Source organism: Pelmatolapia mariae, linkage group LG15 (assembly GCF_036321145.2).
Source record: "Pelmatolapia mariae isolate MD_Pm_ZW linkage group LG15, Pm_UMD_F_2, whole genome shotgun sequence".
NCBI lineage: Eukaryota > Metazoa > Chordata > Actinopteri > Cichliformes > Cichlidae > Pelmatolapia > Pelmatolapia mariae.
In genome coordinates, this window is record NC_086240.1 from 5116193 (window position 1) to 5139373 (window position 23181).

At 41.8% G+C, this 23181-nt stretch overlaps 1 protein-coding gene across 1 annotated transcript; it reads right to left on the bottom strand.

The window, feature by feature from the left end:
- Positions 1-1581: 1581 nt before the first annotated feature.
- On the bottom strand, positions 1582-18153 carry LOC134643332 (E3 ubiquitin-protein ligase pellino homolog 2). Its single transcript, XM_063495643.1, has 7 exons — positions 17810-18153; positions 12425-12554; positions 7560-7661; positions 6939-7136; positions 6151-6336; positions 5838-6043; positions 1582-5669 (listed from the first exon to the last, which is right to left on the bottom strand). Exons 1-7 carry the CDS (start codon positions 17887-17889, stop codon positions 5285-5287), a joined length of 1287 nt encoding a protein of 428 aa, XP_063351713.1. The 5' UTR covers positions 17890-18153; the 3' UTR covers positions 1582-5284.
- Positions 18154-23181: the final 5028 nt, after the last annotated feature.

Here is a 23181-nt window from a genome sequence, read left to right on the forward strand (position 1 = left end):
TCGCACCTACATGCAGAACATACATACTACCATGCAGTACTATGCTGGGACTTTCACAGTGATCAGGTCACAAATTCAGATCCTAACTTTCCAATATGAAATATTTTGCTTACATTTTGATAAGCACTAAGTTATGGTTAATCAAAAAAAAATAAAAAATGAAAGGATAAATAAATCTTGGCTACATTCAAAGGATCGTGTTTGGTTTAAAAGGCGCCATTTGACAACTTGAAGCACATGTTATGTAGCTCCTTTTTACAGCATACCACATTTACCAGTCATAGACAGTGCAAAAGATAGATGCAGCTCCTGTGATGTCACCCATTGGTTTGTGAAGTCCTGGTCTGAAGACGAGAGTTGAGCATTTTCACCATCACCATCTTGATGTTTTGAAGCCATATATGATAGTGGCGGGTCAGAGGGCAGTTTTTATATGCGTTACAGTCTTTTTGCAACCACATGTAACGCCCCCTGGTGGTTGCAAAAAAGAATCCAGGTTACAGGTTCTTCTGCACCGATCACTTTTCAGACCCAAAGGTAACGTCCATCGTTTAATGATTTTATATGCTTTTTGTCACATGACCACCAGAGGTCTTACGCATAGTGTGGCTTGTTTTCTTTTCGTCGGTGGTTACTGTTTTGGATAAAAACTTCCAAATGAGGCTGTAGAGTGGATTACTTACTGGTTATACAGATATAGGATTACAATTAATAACAGCAGCCACCCTGCTGAATGGGTCATCTGATGTGTCTTAGGCTGGGATATCATCTAGATGCCAGATCCCTCAAGCACATCTCTTACTTTGACTATTTTTTTATGTCATTACGGTGCATCTGGTGCAAGCATCGAGCATCACATTGATGTTCTAAAGTGAACTGCACTCAAACCAATGGACAAAAAGAACTTGTAGTGAATTTTCTCTTTCTGCAAAGTTGGCGTTTTTGAGTATACGGAAAGGGGGGGGGGGTGATGTGTTAGACACTGATTGCTGGAAATTGCCTTCTAAAAAATGTGCCTATGATTAAAATTAAGAACATATTGCCGCTCATGAGATGAAAATTGTAGTGCATGCACCCAAATTAAAACTGTGCATACCGTCTCTCGAGTTTTAGCAGTCTTTGGGTTTTCTCTTTTCCTGCTTTGAAAGACTTTAAATGTAGCGTGTCGGCACGACACCCGTGAAAAACGCTTATTCAAAAGCAGAAAGCCTCCTCCTCATGGTTGAAGTGACATAATTTCTGTACAAACTCCTGAATAACACCACTCCACGCAGGGCTTCGGGAGCCTTTCACCAGGCACCCTGAATTCTTTGCAAAGTCTTTTATATTTCTGCTTGAAATCAAGCCGCCTGTAATTTTGCCGGCATTTGCAGCTCGTTATCACATTTGCGCGGTGATGTACCGTACTCGACTGCCAAAAGTGCTCATAAAACAGATGATTATTTAAAACAGGTGATGCAACTCAAAGCAACCCTACTCATGGTGTGGAAACCTCAGAGCTGGTAGAGGGCGCCCTCTGCTGGAGCCTTCTTGTTTCCCTTGTTAAACAGAAAGGACAGCACGGCAAACTTTGAACTGGTTTATTGACATGTGTATAGCGATTGTCTGTGCACCGGACGATTACAGAAGAATATGTTATAAAATAATACAAAATAGCTGTACACAACACAGATTATAGTTAAAGGAATGCATTGTTAACTGTGAGGTTTTATGCTGTATCATACATATCAGCTACTCACTCGCCTACGATGAGGCGAGCTCATAAGTTGAGGAAGTTGTGGTTTCGCCATCTGGTTATGAAGGTCAATTAATAGATATGATAACAAACGAAGTTAGGGAAGAGCTTATGATGTTACTGGTGGTATCAAACAACCTGATGCTGAGCTAAAATACTTAGTCTGTATTGTTTTTAACTAAGACTAAAATCTAAAACTCAAAAAAAGTTAGATATGGATGTCCATAACCCAAAGTGAGTCATAGAATAAAGCAAAAAGAAAGCTCAAACAAATATTGTACGTTAGTTCATAAACTAGAACCCAGTGGGGGTGCTGCAACTGTTCTCCATCCACATGCCAATGGTGTTACATGTTGTACTGTATATATGCATATCTATATATATATATTTTGTCAAAAGCAAGATTCACTGGATTTGGTGTGATTTGCAAAGGCCAGCTAATACACATGATTTCATTGCCTGTTTCACGAGACCCGTATGTGGTTGACCTGTGGTGATCTACCCGACTGTTTGCCCTCTAGAATTTGGACATAAGATGTGGCTGCTCTCACATCGAACACCTTAATCTGGAACTTTTTTTTCACTCAAAGTGCCTTTTATCAGGCTTCTTTCAGCTGTGACTCTAAAATCCTTAATCCTGAGCAACAGTAACACAACCCTCATCCACCACACTACAAATCTTATATTTAGACTTTAAAGGAGACCTATTATGCCTTTCCTCATGTTCTGTCATACGCATGCTTATGCAAAAGTGGATGTTGATATTAATAATGGTCGACCTTTCAAATAACGAGGTTAAGCTTCAAACGACCCAAAAGGTTGTTTTGTTCTACTTCTGCGCCCATATGATTACGGTCATCTCAGGAATTCAGCTCTAGCAATGAGACCAGGAGCCCCACCCACCCTCTGTTTAAACAGTCTTCGAGTGAGGGGCAGCCAATCAGAATAAAGTTAAAAGCGTGGGCGGGGAGCCAAAATGGCTTTTTTTCACACAATAAATGAACTGAGTGGGCTGTCAAGGTAAATAAGGATTATTCTGAACTGTGAACCATGCAAAGCTACTGAAGAAGCATAAGAGGTCCCCTTCAAATGGAAAACATGCTGTCTTTCATTAGCTTTAAATGCTCCATGACGGGTCCAAATACAAAATGTAAACAAGTGTTGATGTGAACGTCTTTCTGTGATGAATTGGTTTGGTGGAAAATATTAGCATAGTAGTACAAAGTGGGATTCAAGAGGTCTCATTCACAAAGATCGTGGATCTATCAAGTATGAGGATCTATTTAGGCGCTCGTTCTTTTTTTTCTCTTGCTTTAAAGCCCCCCTCCCCCAAAAAACAACAAAAACAAAACAAAAATGCTGCAGTTTTTAACCAACGAAGGACTCGGAAGACAGCTCAAACGTTCTCAGCATAAATTGCAAGTTGGCGCTCCACCGTGCAAAGTTTTCGAGTACGTGTACGTGTAGTGTACATACTGTATGTGTACGTTCAGCACATGCAAGCTAGACACAATTTTTTCACGTGAGTGTATTTCTTTCTTTTTTTCCTGTTTTTTAAATCAGTTATGTCTTTCATACTTGAGGCTATTATTGAATTTACTTGTTGAGCTAGTTCACCAAGCTACACCCAATATTCAGTTACAAAAATAGTATCACAATATAGACCATTCAATATGAGCACCAGGGAAGGCTAAATATAGCCCAAAGTATTTTGGCTACATTCATTGTCTGGGCAATGTTTTACGGTAGCAGAGTGTGTGTGAAAGTGTGTGTGTTCGTTAGACACAGTGTTGGCAATGTTTTCTCACTCACAAGCTCCCCTACATCTACCGCACGATTATATCTCATAACATACACAACTTGCGTACATTGAGTAACAACAGTTAACTAAAACCAATTGTCAGATAGAAAAATAGTTGCTGTATAATTTTTTTAAACACTGAACATCTAAAAGAATTCCTCCCACTTCCCCAAATAAAGCCCTCCCCGTTTCCTAACAAAATAGTTTTCTTTGAAACAATAACCCAAAAAAAAATGTTTTGAGGTTACACAAGGTCAAGCCTACTGACACTCTATCACACTACCATACACCCTGTTTAACATAATTCAGAAACCAGAAGTGTGTTCAAATTAACAAAGAACAAGCTGGATAGTTTTGCAGCATTACCAGCACAGTAAAGAAATGATAGAATTAGTAATTAAATATGGATCAGGCATTAAGTCTTTCAAATCTGCAGCTTGTGGTATCACTCATATTCTCTGGTCTATGACCCCCAATTTGGAAATAAGTCACGGGATTGAACACGCCTCTGGTTGAGCCCTTTACCTGGAAACCATTTCAGCCACATTTGAATTGGACTGCTGACCTAACACTTGGCTAAACATAGCATAACATCTAGCTTATCTATGGGAGTGCTATTATTGCTTCAGAGTTGGGAAGTGGAGTTCATACCCGGTTTTCATTCCAAGCCTTTGTTTATCCTCACTCTGCTTCATAATTAGGAAAAGATCTGCTGTAAAAGTACTGCAGTATTCCCTCTGGCCCTTCGGAGCTAATCAAACAATCTGCAGGTTACTGTCCAAAGAATTACAACACATAGGGGTCTGTCATTAATGGGCAGTCTGTGCATAGATCTTACTCTACAGTGATATGTAAAGGACTCCAACAACATATGCTCCTAATTCCTTAACTTCAGAAATAGTTGTGAAGTTTTCCTTCATGGATCAGGAAGAGTGTTAAATGCTGTATGGAAGCACGAGCCACTGGTCCCACATTATAATCTAGTACGTTTACCATCCGCAGTTAACAAAGCCCACTGAGAACACAGCTAGAAATACAAAACGGTTGCTAGTTCAGAAAGGAAAACCATTAATTATAATGCTGATGTCAGATAAGATATTTTTTTATGGAAGTTGATGCCAGAAGTATTAAGTTTTTTTGTGATGAAAGTCCTGCCGCAGCCAATGAACTAATAAAAATATATATATATGTATTCCACAGCAGCAGAAGTGGTTACGCTTCATGTGAAAGGGTAGAAGATGAGGAAAATGGCCATTCTGTTCATAAGTGCAAAAGTTACTTGCATTTTATACAATGCATGGTGTTGAAGCCTGACGAAAGTCATGTGGCTGTCATTTGATAATATAGTTAAAATGCAGCATCATAGTTTAAGCTGTGCATGTGCAGCATCACTTCTGAGAGCTGTGTCTCGCTGAAAGACGAGTAATGACTGAAATCAACTGCCACTGTATTTAGCTGGAATTAAAACCCTCTGACTCCTGCACGAGGGGGGCGGGAAATGGTTTAAAATTTAGAAAACACTTTGAATTGACAGCACTGATAATTCTGTCCTATTTTCTTGATCTTACACTAATCAGCAAGCCCTAAAGGATAAACAAAGGGAAGGATTTGTCAGCACTGAGCTACATTCAGTAACAGAGAGTGTTATTGTACAGAACACACACGCTTATCATACTGATCAACATTTGAACGCATGAACGCAGCTCAGGTAGCTTCCTGCTATTGTGGTTGTTGCTGAGGAGTGGTGATTAGTCGATGGGGCCCTGGAAGATGAGCCGTGTCCAGCCGGGGGAGCTCAGGGCAGTGGAGCAGAAGGGGCAGACGGGTCTGAAGGCATGCGTCCCATGGGGCAGAGGAGTCTCGGCCCAATACTTGGCTGTCCTCTCTGAGCAGACGTGGCCACATGGCACAAAACCGTGAGTGGGGGCTCCGGCATCCACATACACCGCAGGCTCACAGCCCAGCCACAGCGGCACGTAGGGACCCACGCTCCTGCACAGGGGGCATTCTCGCCGGGTGGTGGAGCCTTCACCCTCTCCTGGATCTTCCTCTCTCTCCGATCTCTGGCCCCAATCGTGGCGTCCATGGACATGGCCACAGGCGAGGTAGACCCAGGGTTGACGCTCTTCAAGGCTGAAGTTAGATAAAGTGTACCAATATTTTAAAGAAAAGTTTTTATGCATGTGTGTGTAACAAAATAGAAAAACCTGTGAAGAATTTTCTCCTAAAATTAGTAACTGGAAATAATCAGTTTTTAAATAAATAACAAGACCTTAATTTAACCATCAGTGTGGCCCTGACCTATGACTGCGTGGAAGGCTGGGGAACGCCAGTGTGCTGAGGCCGACGGGACACTGGGGCCGGGATGCGTTAAGCTCCTGACGAAGCGCCTCCAGGTGACGCAGAGTGGGAGAACGCATGAGCCCCTCACCGGTGCGCCACAGTAGAGTAGCACCACAGAGATCGACGAGCGACCCGTCACGTAGTGCGCTGCTCTCCCCCTCCGCCTGGAGTGACGCACAGACAGATATTTGTGTACAATAAAAGGCAAACACAGACCCCAAAAGCTCACTGAAGAAATGTAGATGTGGTAACCAAACCTGCGGCAACTCACCAGCGTCCCCCTGCTGGGTCCAGACCGTGTCTCCCGCAGCGCATAAACATCTCCACAGACGGAGATCTCCCTCCACAGGCCTTGCTTGGGATCCTCTGGGAAGCCCTGTGGGTGCATCACTAGCACCCCATTAGTGGTGAGGCCATCCATATGCCCATCAGGATTTTTCCATTTGGTTGCTTTCTCCTGTGGCAGCAAAGACATTAAAACATAATATTGATATGTTTCAGAAAGTATTTTTATTGTGTCAATCATACTGTTATTCCCAGCATGAAGAGTGCTGCTCTTGTCTTACTTTCAAATACAGGCAGTCCAAAAAAAACAGGGAAAAAAGACTTTGCAGTTAGATCTTCAGTGCATCACTTTCTACAACAGAAGTCCCACAGCACTGTGCAAAAGTCTTTGGCCACCGCACCATTTTGCAAGGAAAATGGGTGCAGCAATTTATTGAGATGTGCAAATACACATGGAAACACATGGACAACGCACCCATCCCTTGAGTTAGGTGCTTTTCTATGCTTGAATGATTCATAGATCAGTGTTAAGTGGCGTAACATACAAAGCAACACTCTCAAAATGGTCAGGTACAAGGAATGGACTGAAAATGAGTGAAAGCTAGTCAAACACTGCAATTTTTATCAGATGGTTTCATGGAAAGTTAAGCTTTCTTAAATCATCAGGATGTGCACAGTAGACAAGAAACTGGGACTCAGTTAGATTTTTCAATTACTTAAAATCTAAAATATTCTGTTATTAGAAACCTGTTGCTGGAGTATGAGTCTACTCACCCCTAAGAAAATATTTTTGGAGGAGTCAAAGCCTGCAGCATAGATGCGTGCAGTGTAAGGCGGGTTGCGCTCGCACACTATTCTGCAGGCAAAACGGGAAATGGTGCTGGGAGCAATGGAAGGATCTTCGCCTTCCTTTCCTCCTCCAGAGGTGTCTGTCACCACAAAGTCAATAGGACTCTCTGTGGAGCGTCCAATCTGCAGGGGACAGCACAGAAAAATACTATTTATTAACTGAAACAAATGTCTCATTAAAATGTTATTGGTAAGCAGAGCTATTTCTTTTAAAGCATCAGTGCTCATAATTTTATGGCTTTGAGCGATCTGGGCAAGATGGTTCATTTTTATGTTTAAAAAAAATCTGTAAGAGCAATAGAAAAGCACAAGCGTGTGCATAAAAATAGACTTTCTTGGAGCTATGACGTAAAACTCTTTATTTTTAATACTTAATGGTCCCAGTTCTGAACCAAAATAATCTACCCTCCTGTAGAAATGACTTTGATGAGATTACATAACAGTTGGAAACTTGCACATGATCGCAGTTCTTGGAGTACATTTTGCTGTGAATCCTCTCATCACTCAATAAAAGAAAAGAAAATTTGACTTTGCTTGCTGTGTTACCTGGAACATGTCTGTGTTGTTGTCATGGCAGTACTCCACCACCACGGTCTGGTTTCGGGACAGTGTGAAAGAGATGCTGTGCTGCCCCCTGCTGTGCACCGCCTGCAACAACAACAGCAGCAACAACTTGTGGTACAGCAGTCATTTTCTGGAAGCTTCTTTCTTTTCATTTAACCAACCATATTCTTAAGTAAAACACACAGTTATAAGCAAATAAAGTATATTTACATTTTTGTTTTTAAAGGCGTCTTTAAATTCAAACAGTTTGTGCAAAGGGACTAGCATTTATACAACACTTTTCCAGTCTTACCACTCCAACCATTTTAAACCAACAGTCCCCAACCCCCGGGCCACAGACCGGTACTGGCCCGTGAGTCGTTTGGTACCGGGCCATGAGAGTTGTGAAATTAATGGGTTTTAGGGTTTTTATTGTTGACTCGGTTTTCCTGGGTCTTTTCCCATGTGTTATGAATAAATCTTCTTTTTTTGCTACCGGTACTGTTTTTATTTTGTTGTGACACCTTAAAGGCCGGTCCGTGAAAATATTGTTGGACATAAACCGGTCGTGGCACAAAAAAGGTTGGGGACCGCTGTTTTAGACTACAGGCCACATTTACCCATATAATCATACAACCTAACTTGTGTCTTTGGATTGTGGGTAAAAGCCAGAGAACTCTCGCAGACACAGGGAGAACACGCAAACTCCACCTCACCCTGATTCAGGAACCTTGTTGTGAAGCCAAAGTGCTAACCACGGTACCATCATCCAACATTAAGAGCAGCATTTAGCAATGACGTGCTGGTCTTCTACTAAGCACCAGACAAACAGATCAGCCGGTGGATGTTGATCTAATATAGATACTGGATGACGTGTCTGCTGATATAAAAGCCTTTCTTTGTTGTGTTGGAAATTGCTGAATAAGATGCTTGGAAGAGTCTAGACATGGTGTCATCACACAGATTCTCTTACAGAGTCAGCTCTCAGCACAGCACATGTAACAACACAGCAGAACAGATGGTGGTGTGGTGTGGGTTTCATGGTAAGTTGTTAACCAGTTTGTGTAATACAATCCCACAAATCTGATCACTCTCATGTTCAGCTTTATTAAGTACACCACTGAAATCAAATATAATACGACAGCTCTGACACAAATTCGACACTGTCAAAAATTCCCAGGTTTTGTGATAGTTCTGTGTTTTTTCAGGTCACATTAGGTGGTGGTGATGAACATGACAGCATTACTTTTAGGTGGTCCTGAATGTTTGCCTCGCTCCATGGGGATATTATTTAGTGTGGCTCTGCGGCTTATAGCAGACTTCCAAAAAACAGGAATACTGCTTTCAGTGGCAGTCTAAGACTGCTGGGCCAGGAACTTTCTGGTGGACAGCTGAATGGTGTCAAGGAGAGCCACAAAACTAACTCTGCCAGTGAGCCAGGTTGGCCCTGCCACATGGTTTTGGCCCCAGTATACTCGCCACATTGGTGCACTGTTGGTAACATTATCACACAGCCTCTTCCATTTATGGTCCCTGTTACAGTGCAGATGCCTGCTGCAATATTCTCCTGAACAACAGGTGTCACCATTCAGACAAAACTTCCACATCACATCAGCACTCATATAGGAGGAGAAGAAGTCAAAACAAGAACCAAAGAACATGCCAAGTTTTTCTCCACAAGGGCTGTATCCCAATTCAGGGTCTTCAGCCTTAAAGGCTGCATTTTAAGGCCGATTACGTCACAGCGGCGCGACGAAGGCTGTCCCAATTCAGAGGCTGCTCGAAATGCGGCCCTGAAATGCGGCCTTCATTTCCCTGAATTTTAAGGCTGTGGCGATGTAGACTTCGTGGCCCAACATATCCCACAATTCATAGCGCGGCAGTCACTGTGGATAATTTTGCCGCAGACGGCAGAAGCGGAGCGGCCGAAGAGTAAACTGTTAAACGTAAGTACTGAATATTATGTCACTTATTTATGTGCAAATGTGTAATAATGAGGAACATTAAAACATTACTGTTGGCCACATGTCGGCAAAGTTATTTGCCATTAGCGATGTTTGTACTTTCAGCGTTTACTTGGTTTTAAAGCCTTTAAAATATAATAATACAATAGCTGACCTTAATCTTACAGAGAATGTGATGATTTTATGGATAATTAAAGTCAGTCATATATCCACAAACACAACAAGCTGAAAGTCAGTGATGCTGCTCGGTTTGCAGTCCTGAATATCACGGCACAAGCAGGAGTCACTGCACTGGTAATGTTAGCTATGTTATATTGCTGCCTCTGTTCGGTGGTGTCGAGCCAAACGGACTTTAACGTGTGTTTGAACGAGCTGACGGTTCACTCGTTAAGCTGAAAGAAAGATGCTTTAATCACAGGAGTCACACACGTGTCCACTGCACCATCTGGGAACTCTTCTTGTTTAGCACTCGTAATAACACAAACACTAAATCCTCCTTCTCTTGTGCTGTTTTGTAGCAGTGTATACACCTGAGACTGTCACCTGTCTGTCTGTCCTGCACTCTCTCTCTGTTTCTTTCTCTCTGATTGTGGAATAAAAGTATGAACATGTATTTATAAGTTACACTTGTGTTTGAATCCTGCAGCTTATCACACATTTGATTTCCATGTGTGACAACTGCAAGTGTCCAGAGTGAGGACAGACTGAGGGACCCACTGCTGCACATCATCTGTGAGGCTTTGCACCCCTGATGATCCACCAGGACAAACTCAGCAGTGTGTGAGGAAGAGGAGGAGGAAGAGCCAGCAGCAGCTGACAGATGGAGAGAATAGACAGACTGTTCCCTGTTTGTCAAGGACTGCTAGAAAAGTTTAACATAACTAATTGTCTGTCCTGAATCAGTCTTATTAGGTAATGTTCAAATAATGTTATCATTCCAGTGTTTTCAGTGTGGGAGAAAGTACTCAGGGCCTTCAGGTTACACACTATGAAAGGCAGCAACAAGTTTAATATTCAGAAACCTAAAGTATGTATCAGCAGCAGAATGGAGCTAAAAATAAATGTTTGTTTCAGTTCTATGAAGCTTTGAGTATTTTGGATTAGTCGTACTGCTGCGTTTGTTGCATCATATTGCTGTAATTGTTTATATGCTTTATATATTCTGAGGTAAGTTGATCTACAGTGTTAAATCATATTCTATAAGGATGTTATGTGTTTGTTTACTTTCTGCCCAGTTTGACCCATTTAGCAGAAGTCAGCCTGTTTAAGGCTCTGATATCTATTCTGTATGACTTAAAGCAGTTATGACATGGTCTGATTTTCTCACCCAATAAAGGAATATTTCATATATCAGTCTACTCTTCATTCTATCAGAAACAGTTTTCACAGCTCGTACATTTTCTTTTTACACATATATGTAAGCAATGAGCCAAATTTAGTAATGCCAACATATTAAACCAACAATATTTGTCTCTTATATATAATACATCTATATATACACTGTCAAAGATACTTGTCTTTGAGTGAAGATTTAAGGTGATAGGACATATAAATAACTGCAACTTGAATCTTTACTGAAGCTCAGTATTAGACACAGAGTTCACTCACATGACTTTCACTCACATGTGCTGTACCAGTGTACCTGCACATTTGATGTGACAGAAGTGATTTGATTTGAGAGTTCAAACTCACTGCTGTAATAACTTATAATGATTAATATAATAACTATAATATTGGCCGTATCATATTTACACTGACTTTAGTCTCATGAACAACATTAACTAATTGTTATTTACTAGCTAATCTTAAATGACTGTTCAGTACAGATATGAAGGCCAACAATCATGTTTTACAGTCCTGCGGTCTCAGATACTTATTAAATCACACAAAGCTCATGTAGAAACAAACACACGAACAAAATATGTTCTCCTTTATTTCTGTCAAAGCTGTATGAAACGTTTCCAGCGGTTGGTGTTATGGTTGCTAGGCAACCTGGGCAGCACGATGGAGGCTAGACCGTCCCATTTCACAAGCCTCGCACTTCCGGCCTTAGCAGTCTTTGAGTACGCAGCCCTTGAGGATCGTTGGGGCTGCGTACTTTAAGGCTGCAGACCCTGAATTGGGATACAACCAAGGTCTCATCTTTTCAGACTGTTGCAACTTCTTCCTCTGTAAACTCTGTGAATCTCTGAGCTTCTGTGCTAATGTATGATAAAAATGGCGGTACAACCAACACAATCTTACACTTGTCTCTTCAATTAAGCTGCAGCTACTGCTGCAACGGCGAATCTGAAGTTTAATGTTAATAATTTGTCATACAGTGCTTTTTGTCAGGTACTGCACAGACGTTATAATGGGACCTTAGCAGTGACTGAACTTTCAAAATAAAAGTAAGTGGCTTTTCAACTGGTATTCTGATCATAGGTGGTACTGTTATCTTAAATTACATAAATAAATAAACGATACTGTTGGTTATTGTTCATATACTTGAAAGCCCACCCAAGCAAAGTCTCTGTGTGGGAAAAAAAATCCATCCAAAATAATATAAATGTTGGCCGATTTATCGATACCTGAATTTTGTACTAGCTAAAAACAGTATCCAAGCAGCAATCAGTATCAGTCATCTCCAGATAAAATCTTAATTCATCTCAAGTTTTTTACATGCAGCATCTTTCAGTACATCAGACAGCCTTATGTAGGATGACACACACACACACACACACACACACACACACACACACACACACACACACACACACACACACAAACACAGACAGACCACATAAACCTGTCTTCATGATTAGTCATCCTTCCTCTGACACACAACAGGGGTTACAGGAAGGAAACTCATGTTACACAATGATGAAAACTATAGCACACACACACATGCGCATGGACACGTACCTTGCTGTCCTGTGGTGTATTGAGGATGTGCACAGCACTGGGCTTGACACCGTTGGCCTTGGCCCTTCGATACAGAGCAAAGCGGCTCTTTCTGCGCCCACGGTCTCCGTTTGGAAGGGAGCCATTGTAGCTGGAGGAAGATAAACAAACACAAGAACATGACGAAAAATATCTACTGAAACAAACAAATGATGTCTAAGTAATCTAATTTGGGCTGGAATACAAGTCAGGCAACATCTAGCTTTAGTGAGAAAGCCTAATTGTGTTAAAAACACAGTTATCTTGTTTGCATACTTATCATCACTTAAATGACACTGAAGCTGCCAAGATGTCAGGAAAATAACGGCAATTAAAGTGCAAGCTCAATTAATTATGTGCATCTTTACAGCAATACCGCTGCACGCTCGTTTGAAATGAATTAGAGCAGCACATTCAGGCCACTCGTGATTCATGTTAAACTGCTGAACCTCAATGAGAAAGACAACCTGCACTTGATCTGACTCACTCGGCTTGTCCTTAAGGCCCACGTTCACTAAAGAAGAGCTCGCTCTTCATCTAACCTCTTACAATATAAAGCATCTTCAGCAAGACAGATTTATTTTCATCACACCATTGCCCAATTACATTAACTATAAAGAGTTGAGTAAGTGGTCTGGAGAGGATACTGAATAATACTTTGAAGCTTTGTGTTCATTAATAGCAGGCAGATATGATAGGTTCTTCTTATGAGGGTGGTAAATAACATAGTCCAGCCCATGACTGTTTTATAACTCAATATAAGGCTTTTAAATGAAAATCCTTCTGACACCTTAACTAAGATATTGAATTTGTCCTCAATGTTTTCTGTAGCTGGGTCAATGCAATTTCTTTCACAGCTTGAGTTCACAAAAAGGCAGTATGTAAGGCTTGTGACTAATGAACAGGACATGTTTCTTATTAAAAGCATTCAGAGGAAGTCCTGCAGGCAAGACTCACAATTTTGACAATAACCATCTTCACTGCTCCCCACAGTTGATGAGATGAAAAGCCATCTGGTCTGGTTTTCTTCTGACCTTTGGTCTTGCATTGAGTACAAAAGGAAGCACTGCCTACTTTTTGAGTGTCAGTAAAGTGTAGCTCTGACACTGTGATGAATTTACAAAAGGAATGAAGAAAGATGATTTAAGTGACTTTGCAAGTGGTATGTGCTAGACGGGTGGTCTGAGTATTTCAGAATCTGTTGATCTACTTAGAGATGGCTGTGTGGGAACATCCAAGTTTAACCGAGAGTGGTCCGAAAAAGGGAACTATCCGATGAGGGGCACTTCTCTGGGATGAACAATGCCTTGTTGATACCAGTCACAGGAGTATGGCATAGATGTATTCAGACTGATTCAGTAACAGTAATTCAAATAAGCACTCAATATAACCAAGGTATGCATAAGAGCATCTCTGAATGCACAACATATTAAACTTGAAGCAGTTGGAAGACCACATTGGGTGCCACTCCTGTGAGCTAAAGCTTTATTTAGACCTCTGCTGGAAATGTATGTCCTAACTTACGTAATAATTGGAAACTCATTTCACCCCTACACCACAACCTTTCACGCCATTTAAGTCTTTTGTATCCATCGACCCAATGTGTAGTCACATTTCTCAGAGGTGCACATCAGGTTATGTAAAAGGTCGGTGCGTAGGGTTATAACAAGGTTCCACTTATAGCGTAAGTTACAACAATAATCCGACGTATAAGTATAATTAACATGTAAGAATGGGAAACTGAGTCTATAATGTCCACATGCTCACTGAAAGTGGAAAACAGAAGACTGGAGTCTCAATTCTACAGCTACATTTAGATGATAGGGTCAGAATCTGCCATTAACATTTTGGCAATGGATCCATCCTGCCTTGTATCGATGGTTCAGGTTGGTGGTGGTATAATGATGTGAGGGATACGTTCTTGACCGATCAGTATACCTGTTAAAATGCCACAATATACAAGAATATTGCAGCTGACCATGTCCATCCCTTTATAATACAGTGTACCCATTTTCTGATGACTGCTTCCAGCAGGATAACACAAACCATGCTAGAAAGGTAAAATCATCTCAAACTGCTTCCTTGAACTCGGAATGCACCGATCCAATATTAAGATCAGATATTAGTCTGACCCCCCCCCCCCTAAAAAAACCAAAACAAACACTGGTTATACTGAACTGATCTGTGGTCTGATACATTCATTTCAGTTCCCTATGGTTCTGTGTTTACTTCCTCACTAGACAGCAGCAGCTAGCAGCAGCAGCTAGCAGCAGAGCTAACGTAGCATGGAAGGAGCAAACACCAGAATGTCAGCAGTTTGGAGGCATTGCAACAGCTTCGGTCTCTATATTTGCAAAGTTGTTGTTTTTTTCTTTGCTGCAAACTGAGCTCAAGGTGACATGACTGACAACACCTGACAATGAAGATGCTTTCCGTCTCTTCCTTCACTAGTTTACGTTCACTCTCATTTCACAGACCATATTTAAGAAGCTAGAAGGACACTGGTTTAGTGTTACACTTGTCTTCTATTATACTTATGGTAACGTGACATCTCCTGACAGCTCACAGCTGTGTGTGAGGATGAAAAGGGAAAACTGTTAATAACAGCAGTTTCCAGCAACCTAATGACGTTCACTTGAATCACTCTAATATCACTTTGACATGAGCTCTATGAAAATAAATTAGATGAACAACTTAAGCATATTTTTCATAGTTTTTCACTGCATTTACCCCAGGCCTATTTTTATTTATTATTTTACTATTTAATACTAACACTTCAATAAATTTGTATTCATGAAAAAATGTCAACTGTCTTTGATGGTTCAATCTGTGAGCTTGTCTAAGAGCAAGTTGATATTGTGCATTTCAATTCCATGGATCTCAGAACATAAATTTTCTGTGGTTGACAATCCTCAGGATAGAGCGGGGAAGGAAGCTGGGATGATGATACTGAACAGATCAAGTATGTCACCTGGAAATACTACAAACAGGGCACATTCAACTTTGATTTTTTTGTATGTGAAATCCAATTAAAGAGCATGACTTAATGCAAACCTGTACAGTTCCTGGCCTGCTCTGACAGTTCAAACTAAACTGTGACTAACAAGGAAAAGACTGGTGCAGGAATCACGGACACGCGAGCACAGAGCTTTCAGGGCTTTGGCCAAAAGTCAGAGCACATAAAATAGGGCAAAGGATAGGAGGCTGCAGGAGATAGAGAAAAAGGGTAGCAGGTTGGTCGAAATGGAGGCAGAAAAACAGTCAGAAGCTATCACAAGTTTTAGAGAAATAAGTGAATAAAATGAAGGATGGGAGATGGAGAACAGGGACTGAAAGATCACGCAAAGCAGAGGATTGAGGGGGAAAGGCCAGAAGGAGAGCAGCTCTTTAAGATGCGTTTGTGGGCAGTTCAGGCCTGCATCACAAATGTGCACACATCATAAGGCACTATATGAAATATTCACTCCTTCTGCCCCCCAACACGGGGTTTATTTTCGTTGAGGGCAAGTCACCAAGGAGGCCTGCCTCTGTGAAAGTCAGCACTCAGCAAAACACTGAATGGTCGGCTAGAGAAGGGGCTGGGTGAGAGACAGAGGAATGAGACAGAGACCATATTGAGATAAGTTATGGAGGAGAATAGAAAGGTGTGAGAAGACAAGAGGGTGTTCGCATAGGGATTAGAGGGGGTTGCAGGACGGGGCAGCACGGTACATGGTGTCCAGAATAACTAAGGTGACGAGAGATAGCAGGCAAGCAGCCTCTGCAAAGATCACATGGCCAGCAGTGAAGTAGACATTGACCACAAGGGGCATGGGATCATCAAAGCTGACAGATGCAAAGCCAAACCACAGCTGCATAAAACATGGCCAGAAAATTATGAAATCTGACAGGAAGCAGTAAAAGATACAACCTGTTCTTACACTGCCTGCCTCCAGGCAAAATTACCTGCTGTATGTTTGAGAGCAATAAATCCCACAAATCCAAATGTAACATACCTATGATCACCCATATAATAAAACAATTATTCACAATATTATTGTACCATGTACTACTACAACCAGGCTGTGGAACTGGAAGACAGTTAATCAGTTTTATCTTTTAATCCTTGTCTGTCAGCTCTTATTCAAAACCACAGACAGGTTACCAGTCTGGCAGGGCACGATCAAAACCGACTCTCAATCACCACAGCTTTGAAAGTGAGGTTATACAAAAATGCATTTTCTTAGCCATCGAGGAGGCGCATTTCGGCACACACTGCAGAGCACACTGGTGTTCAAGTTCCACAGCCAAAAAAAGGAAAAAAAATCTCAAAATAGGCATTCAGTTCTCACATCCTTACTCTGATGTGAGCGTGTAAAGGGCTGCTGTGTTCAAACGGACGTTAATCAGTATTCTAATGCAGGCGGGCTACAGCCTCCTCACTCCGTGTTCAGCTGGAGGGGAAGAGATAGGCCATTAGGTCAGTTATCTTTGGCATACACAGGAAGCTCTGCAGGGCAAAAGGGAGGCCTGTGTAAGGCTGTGTATATGTTATTGTGTATGTGTATATGTGTGTTGTAATTTCCTGGTCTTTGCAAACTGTGCATAGAGTGGAGCTGCAGGGCTGGAAATGCTGTGGAAGCTGGTGGCTGTCATCAGCACATCCTGCCCACTCCTGTACTTGTGTGCGCTGGTGATGTAGAAGGGCTTTTCTCCTCCTCCGCCTCCTCCTCCTCCTCCTTCCTCCCTCACTCCCTCCCTCCCGCCCTGGCATGGACGGTCATCTGGCTGAGACGTTTTATTAATTAGTAATACCAAAAGAGAGCGCGACTATGACTATGAATATAAGCAAAACGCATTTTTCAGACGATGCTGTTCTCCTCCGTGCTACTTTTAGCGAGCACCGATCCAGCAAAGTATGACATCATTGGGATTTTCAGGTCTGAGCAATCCAGCGCTGCCACTACAACCATTGATGAAAAAGCGGCTACATCCGTAGTAGCCTTATGTACTATAGCCAAGGCAGATGTTGCACCTTTACACTTAAACATGATGGAGAAACTATGCTGGGCTGTAGTTTGAGATGAAATGCCTTAAAAACTTACTTTTTAACATTACTACACAGCTACACCGGTGAGGGAAAACGACGGCAATGTAACATAAATGAGAAATAAGCTAAAATCCCTTACTACGATTGATTTAATAACGCTAAAACAACCGTAAGCGCGATATATTTTGTAAGAGCAGTGGATTAAAGCTGAACTCGAACGTCAATTGCTGGGTTATTTGTGCTGATGGAACCGCTACATATTTAAAGGTTAATTTGCCACTGGAGCTGTTCACCAAACGATATAATTTCACTCTAGCTTAAGGTTTTAAAAGACTTACCCCAAAATGACCAATTCGCCGTATTTTACCGGGTCTTTAACGGGCACATCATCATCTCCGTCTTTTTTCGGTGAATTCATCAGACTGGACTGGTCCAGATGGGGCAAAAAACGCGTCCAATTGCAATAATGGTGAGATAAAACAATGCTAACACACTCGAAACTGTAGGGAAGTGGTTTTGGTTATAGTCTACCAAAGTTTGGGCACTGTTGGGCAAAGTTTTTCCAGACTTCTAGGTGTTTTTTTCATTGTTTTAATCCGGTGAAGGAGCATCTTTTCGTGGCTTTAATGCCAGTGTGTAGCTAGTTTGTATCGCGACAAATCTGTTCAGTAGCAGGGGATACAACAACGGCTAACGGTAGGGAGTGGGCTGTACCATAAATTGCGGGAAGAGGATGCCATTCACAGCATATGTCGAAAAATTTGATAAAACTTACGCCCGTTGGGAAAAACGTGCAACTTCTCGATTGAAAATGCCGATAAACACTTCACGTGCGATTATTAGATAAATAAATACAGTTCAGCATTTAGAATGTAAAAGCGCCATTAACGTACCCACCCGCGGAACACGAATGGATGCATCCGTGATGTGAAGCTGGCTCCCCCCGATAGAATAAAATGAGCCATTTCGAAATCCACAGGAAGTACCCGCATCCCCCTGCCATACAGAGGGATTCTACTGTATTTAAAGTAAAATACTACCTCACTGGATTTTTTATTTATTTATTGGTATGGTCATAAGTGATGCTGATCTAACGGGCCATTATTCAGTCTGACGTAAGGAGGAGCTCCGGGGGGTGTGGTGGTGGAGCTAAGATGTGGGTCACCACTGCGCCCCAGACTACACCTTCCCCCCCGCTCCCTGGATTTCATGTGGGAGTCGGGAGACGGATATAGGCCGGCTGGAACCCACGCGTGCATCCCTCTCTCGCTCTTTTCTCTCACACTGTAGTAAGGCATCATGTTGTGACCACATGAGGGCAGTGCACTTGCTAAGTACAACTTTCCAGCCAGTGAAGTCTGAAAGGTTTTTTTGTGACTAATTTTCCAGTTTAAATATCACTTCTATTTACACGCACTGTCCAGTAATATAAACGAATGAACAGCTAAGCTTAGATATGACACCTCCACCCCACACCAACACATGAAAGCAAAACCTTTGCTGCAGGGTTTTTGAACAGAAGCCAGTGATACACTGATCAGCATCGTTGTCTTCATGTGGAGCAGTCCCCTTTTTCATGTTTTGGCTTACTGGTGTAACATGTAGTAGCTTGCAGATAGGGTTGCAAGGCGAAACGGTATAGCACTCTGCATGACTCTGCAGTGTGTGGCAGTGTCGGGCCTCTTGTTACTGGATATATGGGACAGCAGTAAAACATTTGCATGTGCAAATTTACAGATGTTAACCTAATTGCTATGATAATAGTTTCAAAAGGTAATGACTGTGCCCTCAGTAACACATTGCAGTGCCACAGAGCAGTGATGACACTGTATGTGGGTAATGACTCATGAATCAGCTTCAGAATTAACCAAAGCAAACAGCCACACCCTTATTTCATAATTGACACCCCACAGCAGTCACAGAGTAACTGATCAACCAGCGTGAGCACTGAGTGATCTTTTGTATACTGGATATGAGAAGGTTAACCTCCAACATACTTTTCTTCTGAGATACAAAGTAGAAACTGGATGGACCAGATGTGCATGCTTCTCTGTGTGTTTGTGTTTGTGCATGTTTCAGTGTGAGTTTCTTCCTTTTCCACTGTGAGATTAAGGTCACACCCTCCTCAGTCTCTCCTGCCATCTCTCCCATATTCCCTGCTTTTTTTCCTTCTGCTTCTTTATTTCTGTCTGCCTGTCCTTGTTCGGCTTCAGTTTCAGTATTAAACTAGAAAATATTCGTGTACTAATCCTCACTGTTCCTTTTAATTTACATAGTTTATGGCCATAATAATCCACCAGTAGGACAAGGATCCAGTTTTCGCTGTCGGGATTATTTACTTGTCATGTCTAACCAGGAATTTAAGGAATGTTCTGAATGAATACAACCCCACTCCATGTCTGGTAATTGGCTGACTGTGTTTAATGATTAAGTAGTAATCCCCATCTGAGTGTTTTATCGTTTTTACTGACGTCGCTGAACGATTGCAGCAACAGAACAGTAGGAGGGATTCATCTGCGTTTTAAAGGATACCGCAGAACAGATGTTTGTTGTCACGTAGAGAGCTGAAAAGGCACTCTATTAGTAAAGTGTCTCATTCACAGCTGCCACAAATAGAAGAGGAAACAGCAGAGGCCATTTTTCCATGACCTCATAGCTCTGTCATATTCGACAAAGACAAACTGAACTCATTTGACAGATTGGACGTGGCACTTTGATTGGCAGCCACTTTGCATCATCAAACACATTGTCATGGGCTTATCACAGTATGCAGTCTTTTTTTTATATTCACAGCTCGGAAAATGTACAGTAGAAGTCCATATTACAACAACGTTTGTGTCTCCTACATTGGGGCTATTTATCTGTATCACGTGCGTAACAGGGTTAGTGGGCAAGTTATCCAGACACCATATTTGGTAAGCAAATTTCAGGTCAGCCTAATTGTGAACATGTGAAGTGTATTACTTCTGCTATCATTCTTCAGCTTTTGGCAGGCTGTATTTTCAAGTAAAGCGAAAAATAGAAATGGCGTGGTAGCTGAATATTTTAGAAGTGGATGTTTGAATAGAAGAAACTCCAGCATGAACCATTTTGGAATAGCTTTACATTACTGTGTTCCAAATATCAGTGAGTCTCCTGTTATACGCATATACCTCTAAAGTCACCAGAGCTCAATCCAATAGAACACCTGATACTGACACCGCTGTCGGTGTTTCGAATTAGGAGCCTAACTCTCATAGCTCAGAATGTGACTTATGTTTCCATGATTTATAGCCAGAATCAAGTTCTGATTTCAACAATCTGCATTCAGTTTGTGCTGATCTAAAAAGTAAACATGTAAGTAGAAGAATGGTAAGTAAGAGATGGGATTCAAGATGATCAATTTGGACCTACTTAGATGTGTTCCAGCCATCTGCTGCCGAGTCTTTGTCAATGTTGCCATAGTGATGTGAGCAAACAAAGAAAAGGTATTTCTGTCAATAAGCGACCCTGTCTTCGTTGTGTGTCGTAAGAACTTGTGAATTGGTGAAGCAGAGCCCTAAGCATTTGGGAATAATGCACACTAAACACAAGGATCCTAATGTTTAATACAACTACAGTACATGATTTAGTTCGTAAGCTGTTAAATGCATTCATGTGTGCTGTGTGTGTCCTTTGGAACAGTCACCTACCTGTGATGCACAAGTGCACACAAGCCTGCTGGGTATGCGTGTATCTGTGTGTGAGAGAGAGACTGCACTCCCTTTACTTGATGAGGAGGCCATCTTCAGCACAGGGCTGACACGATATTGCAGATGGCTCAGCATATTCTCATTCTCTATGACAGCACAAATACACACCAGGCAGGGCTGGTGATTTTGGCACCCCCCCGGAGCTAGACTAATTGCACACACAAGCAGGTTTGTTGCAAAATACTAAAAACTAACGTAATTATAAAGTGTGATATACTGTGTATGAAATAGCTTTAACAACCTGTTATATAGTCATACAGTTTGTTTACAAATGCTTTTTTTTAGGGCAGCTGGTTCAAAGCATTAAACTGAGCAAGACAAAGAAAGATTATATGGGATCATGTGATTAACAAGAGATAAGGAAGTCACTGAAGATCTCACAGAAACAAATCATAGCCGTAGATGGACCAAATAAACCTGCTGTGCATGTGACAGGATTAACCTTTGAAATCAGTGGGTTAGGCAATCTGCACTTCAGCATTTTAGTCTGAGAATTGTATTAAATCCCAACGTGCAAAAGGGATTAAATAAATGCAACATTTACGAGAAAAACCATAAGGTTAACCTAAGTGAACAGAGCAGTTGTACACATGCAAATTGCACAGTCAGCCACAACAATCAAACCACTGCCTAATATTGCGTGAGACCCCGTGTCCCTCGCCGATCTGTTGTTTCTGGTTCAATTTGTGTCTAAACAGTCGACGATAAAATATTTGCATAGCTCTTTTTAACTCTGAATTGTACTTCAGTTGCAACAAAACTATTTTGGGAAACAAACTGTATCAGGTGCTCATCTGACACCTGATGTGTCCTTGCAACTTCACCGCGATTGTCTTGTTGCACTTCCTCTCATTTGAGTACATGGTCCAGATGTGTCATTTGACTAAAAAAGCAGAGATAACATCTGGTCACGTGTTGTGCCAACAGACACAGCGGGCATGTGAACAGGAATTTTGACACAAATGGAAGCTCACCTGCCAGTGTCGGACATAAACTCAGGACCTTTGGAGTTACCCTGTGTTGCCTGTCTGTAGGACATTTGCAACAGTTCTTTGCAGGTTGTACGTCGTGGCCTAGTGTGCACATCGCATGCACGGTTGATCTAGAAGGTTTAGATGCAAGAGGGTATATCTAAACCTGTGTAAAGCGCTTTCAGTGCTCAGTCAGAGTAAAAAAAAGTGCTATATAAGAATCAGTCCATTTACCATTTGATATTGCTATGTGGGGTGTGCTTTGGCCGCCACCTTGTTTAGATGCATGGTCATGCCCATCTGACAGTGATCAATGGCACTCACTTACCTGTAAGCGGTTTTAATGTCGTGGCTGATCAGTGTACACGCTCAGTGTGTCAAGGATCTATGACACTGCACTTGTGCTCCAGCTTAAACACTGACAGGTGAGCTGAGACAGCAGCTTTTCGCACACCGACTCACGAACACCTCCCAGCAACCCGCCATACATGTACATGACCCGAGTACGCAGACTAAACACACAGCTGCTGGTGTGTGAAGCTATATGCTCAGTGTCCTACATAAAAGAAGGTGGCTCGCCAAATTGGACATTAGTAAGAGCCAGTGGGGAGGCTGTGTGTGGTGAGTTTATTTTGGGATTTAGTGCTGTGTGTTATTTAGGGATGAACATTGTATTGGTGACTCCGCTTCTGTGTTTGCGTAAGTGGGAGGTTGACAACAGTCCCCAGAGAGAGAGAGGGACATTTAGCTTAATTGTCTCCCTCTTCAGAGTGCGACAGTGTAAATGGCAGCCTGTAACCTAGGATTATTATCTTTTATTACCACAGTTTTTAGAGGACGTGTGAAGGCATAGTAACACTTGTTGACTGTTTTAGCACTTCTTAAAAAAAAAAAAAAGTAGTAGCAGGGGAGATTTGAGTCAGAGGGAAACTAACATATGTTGGTTACGTTTCAGTGTCCAAACCCATATTCAAAACAATCAGGGTTTCACAATAGAAAACACAGCAG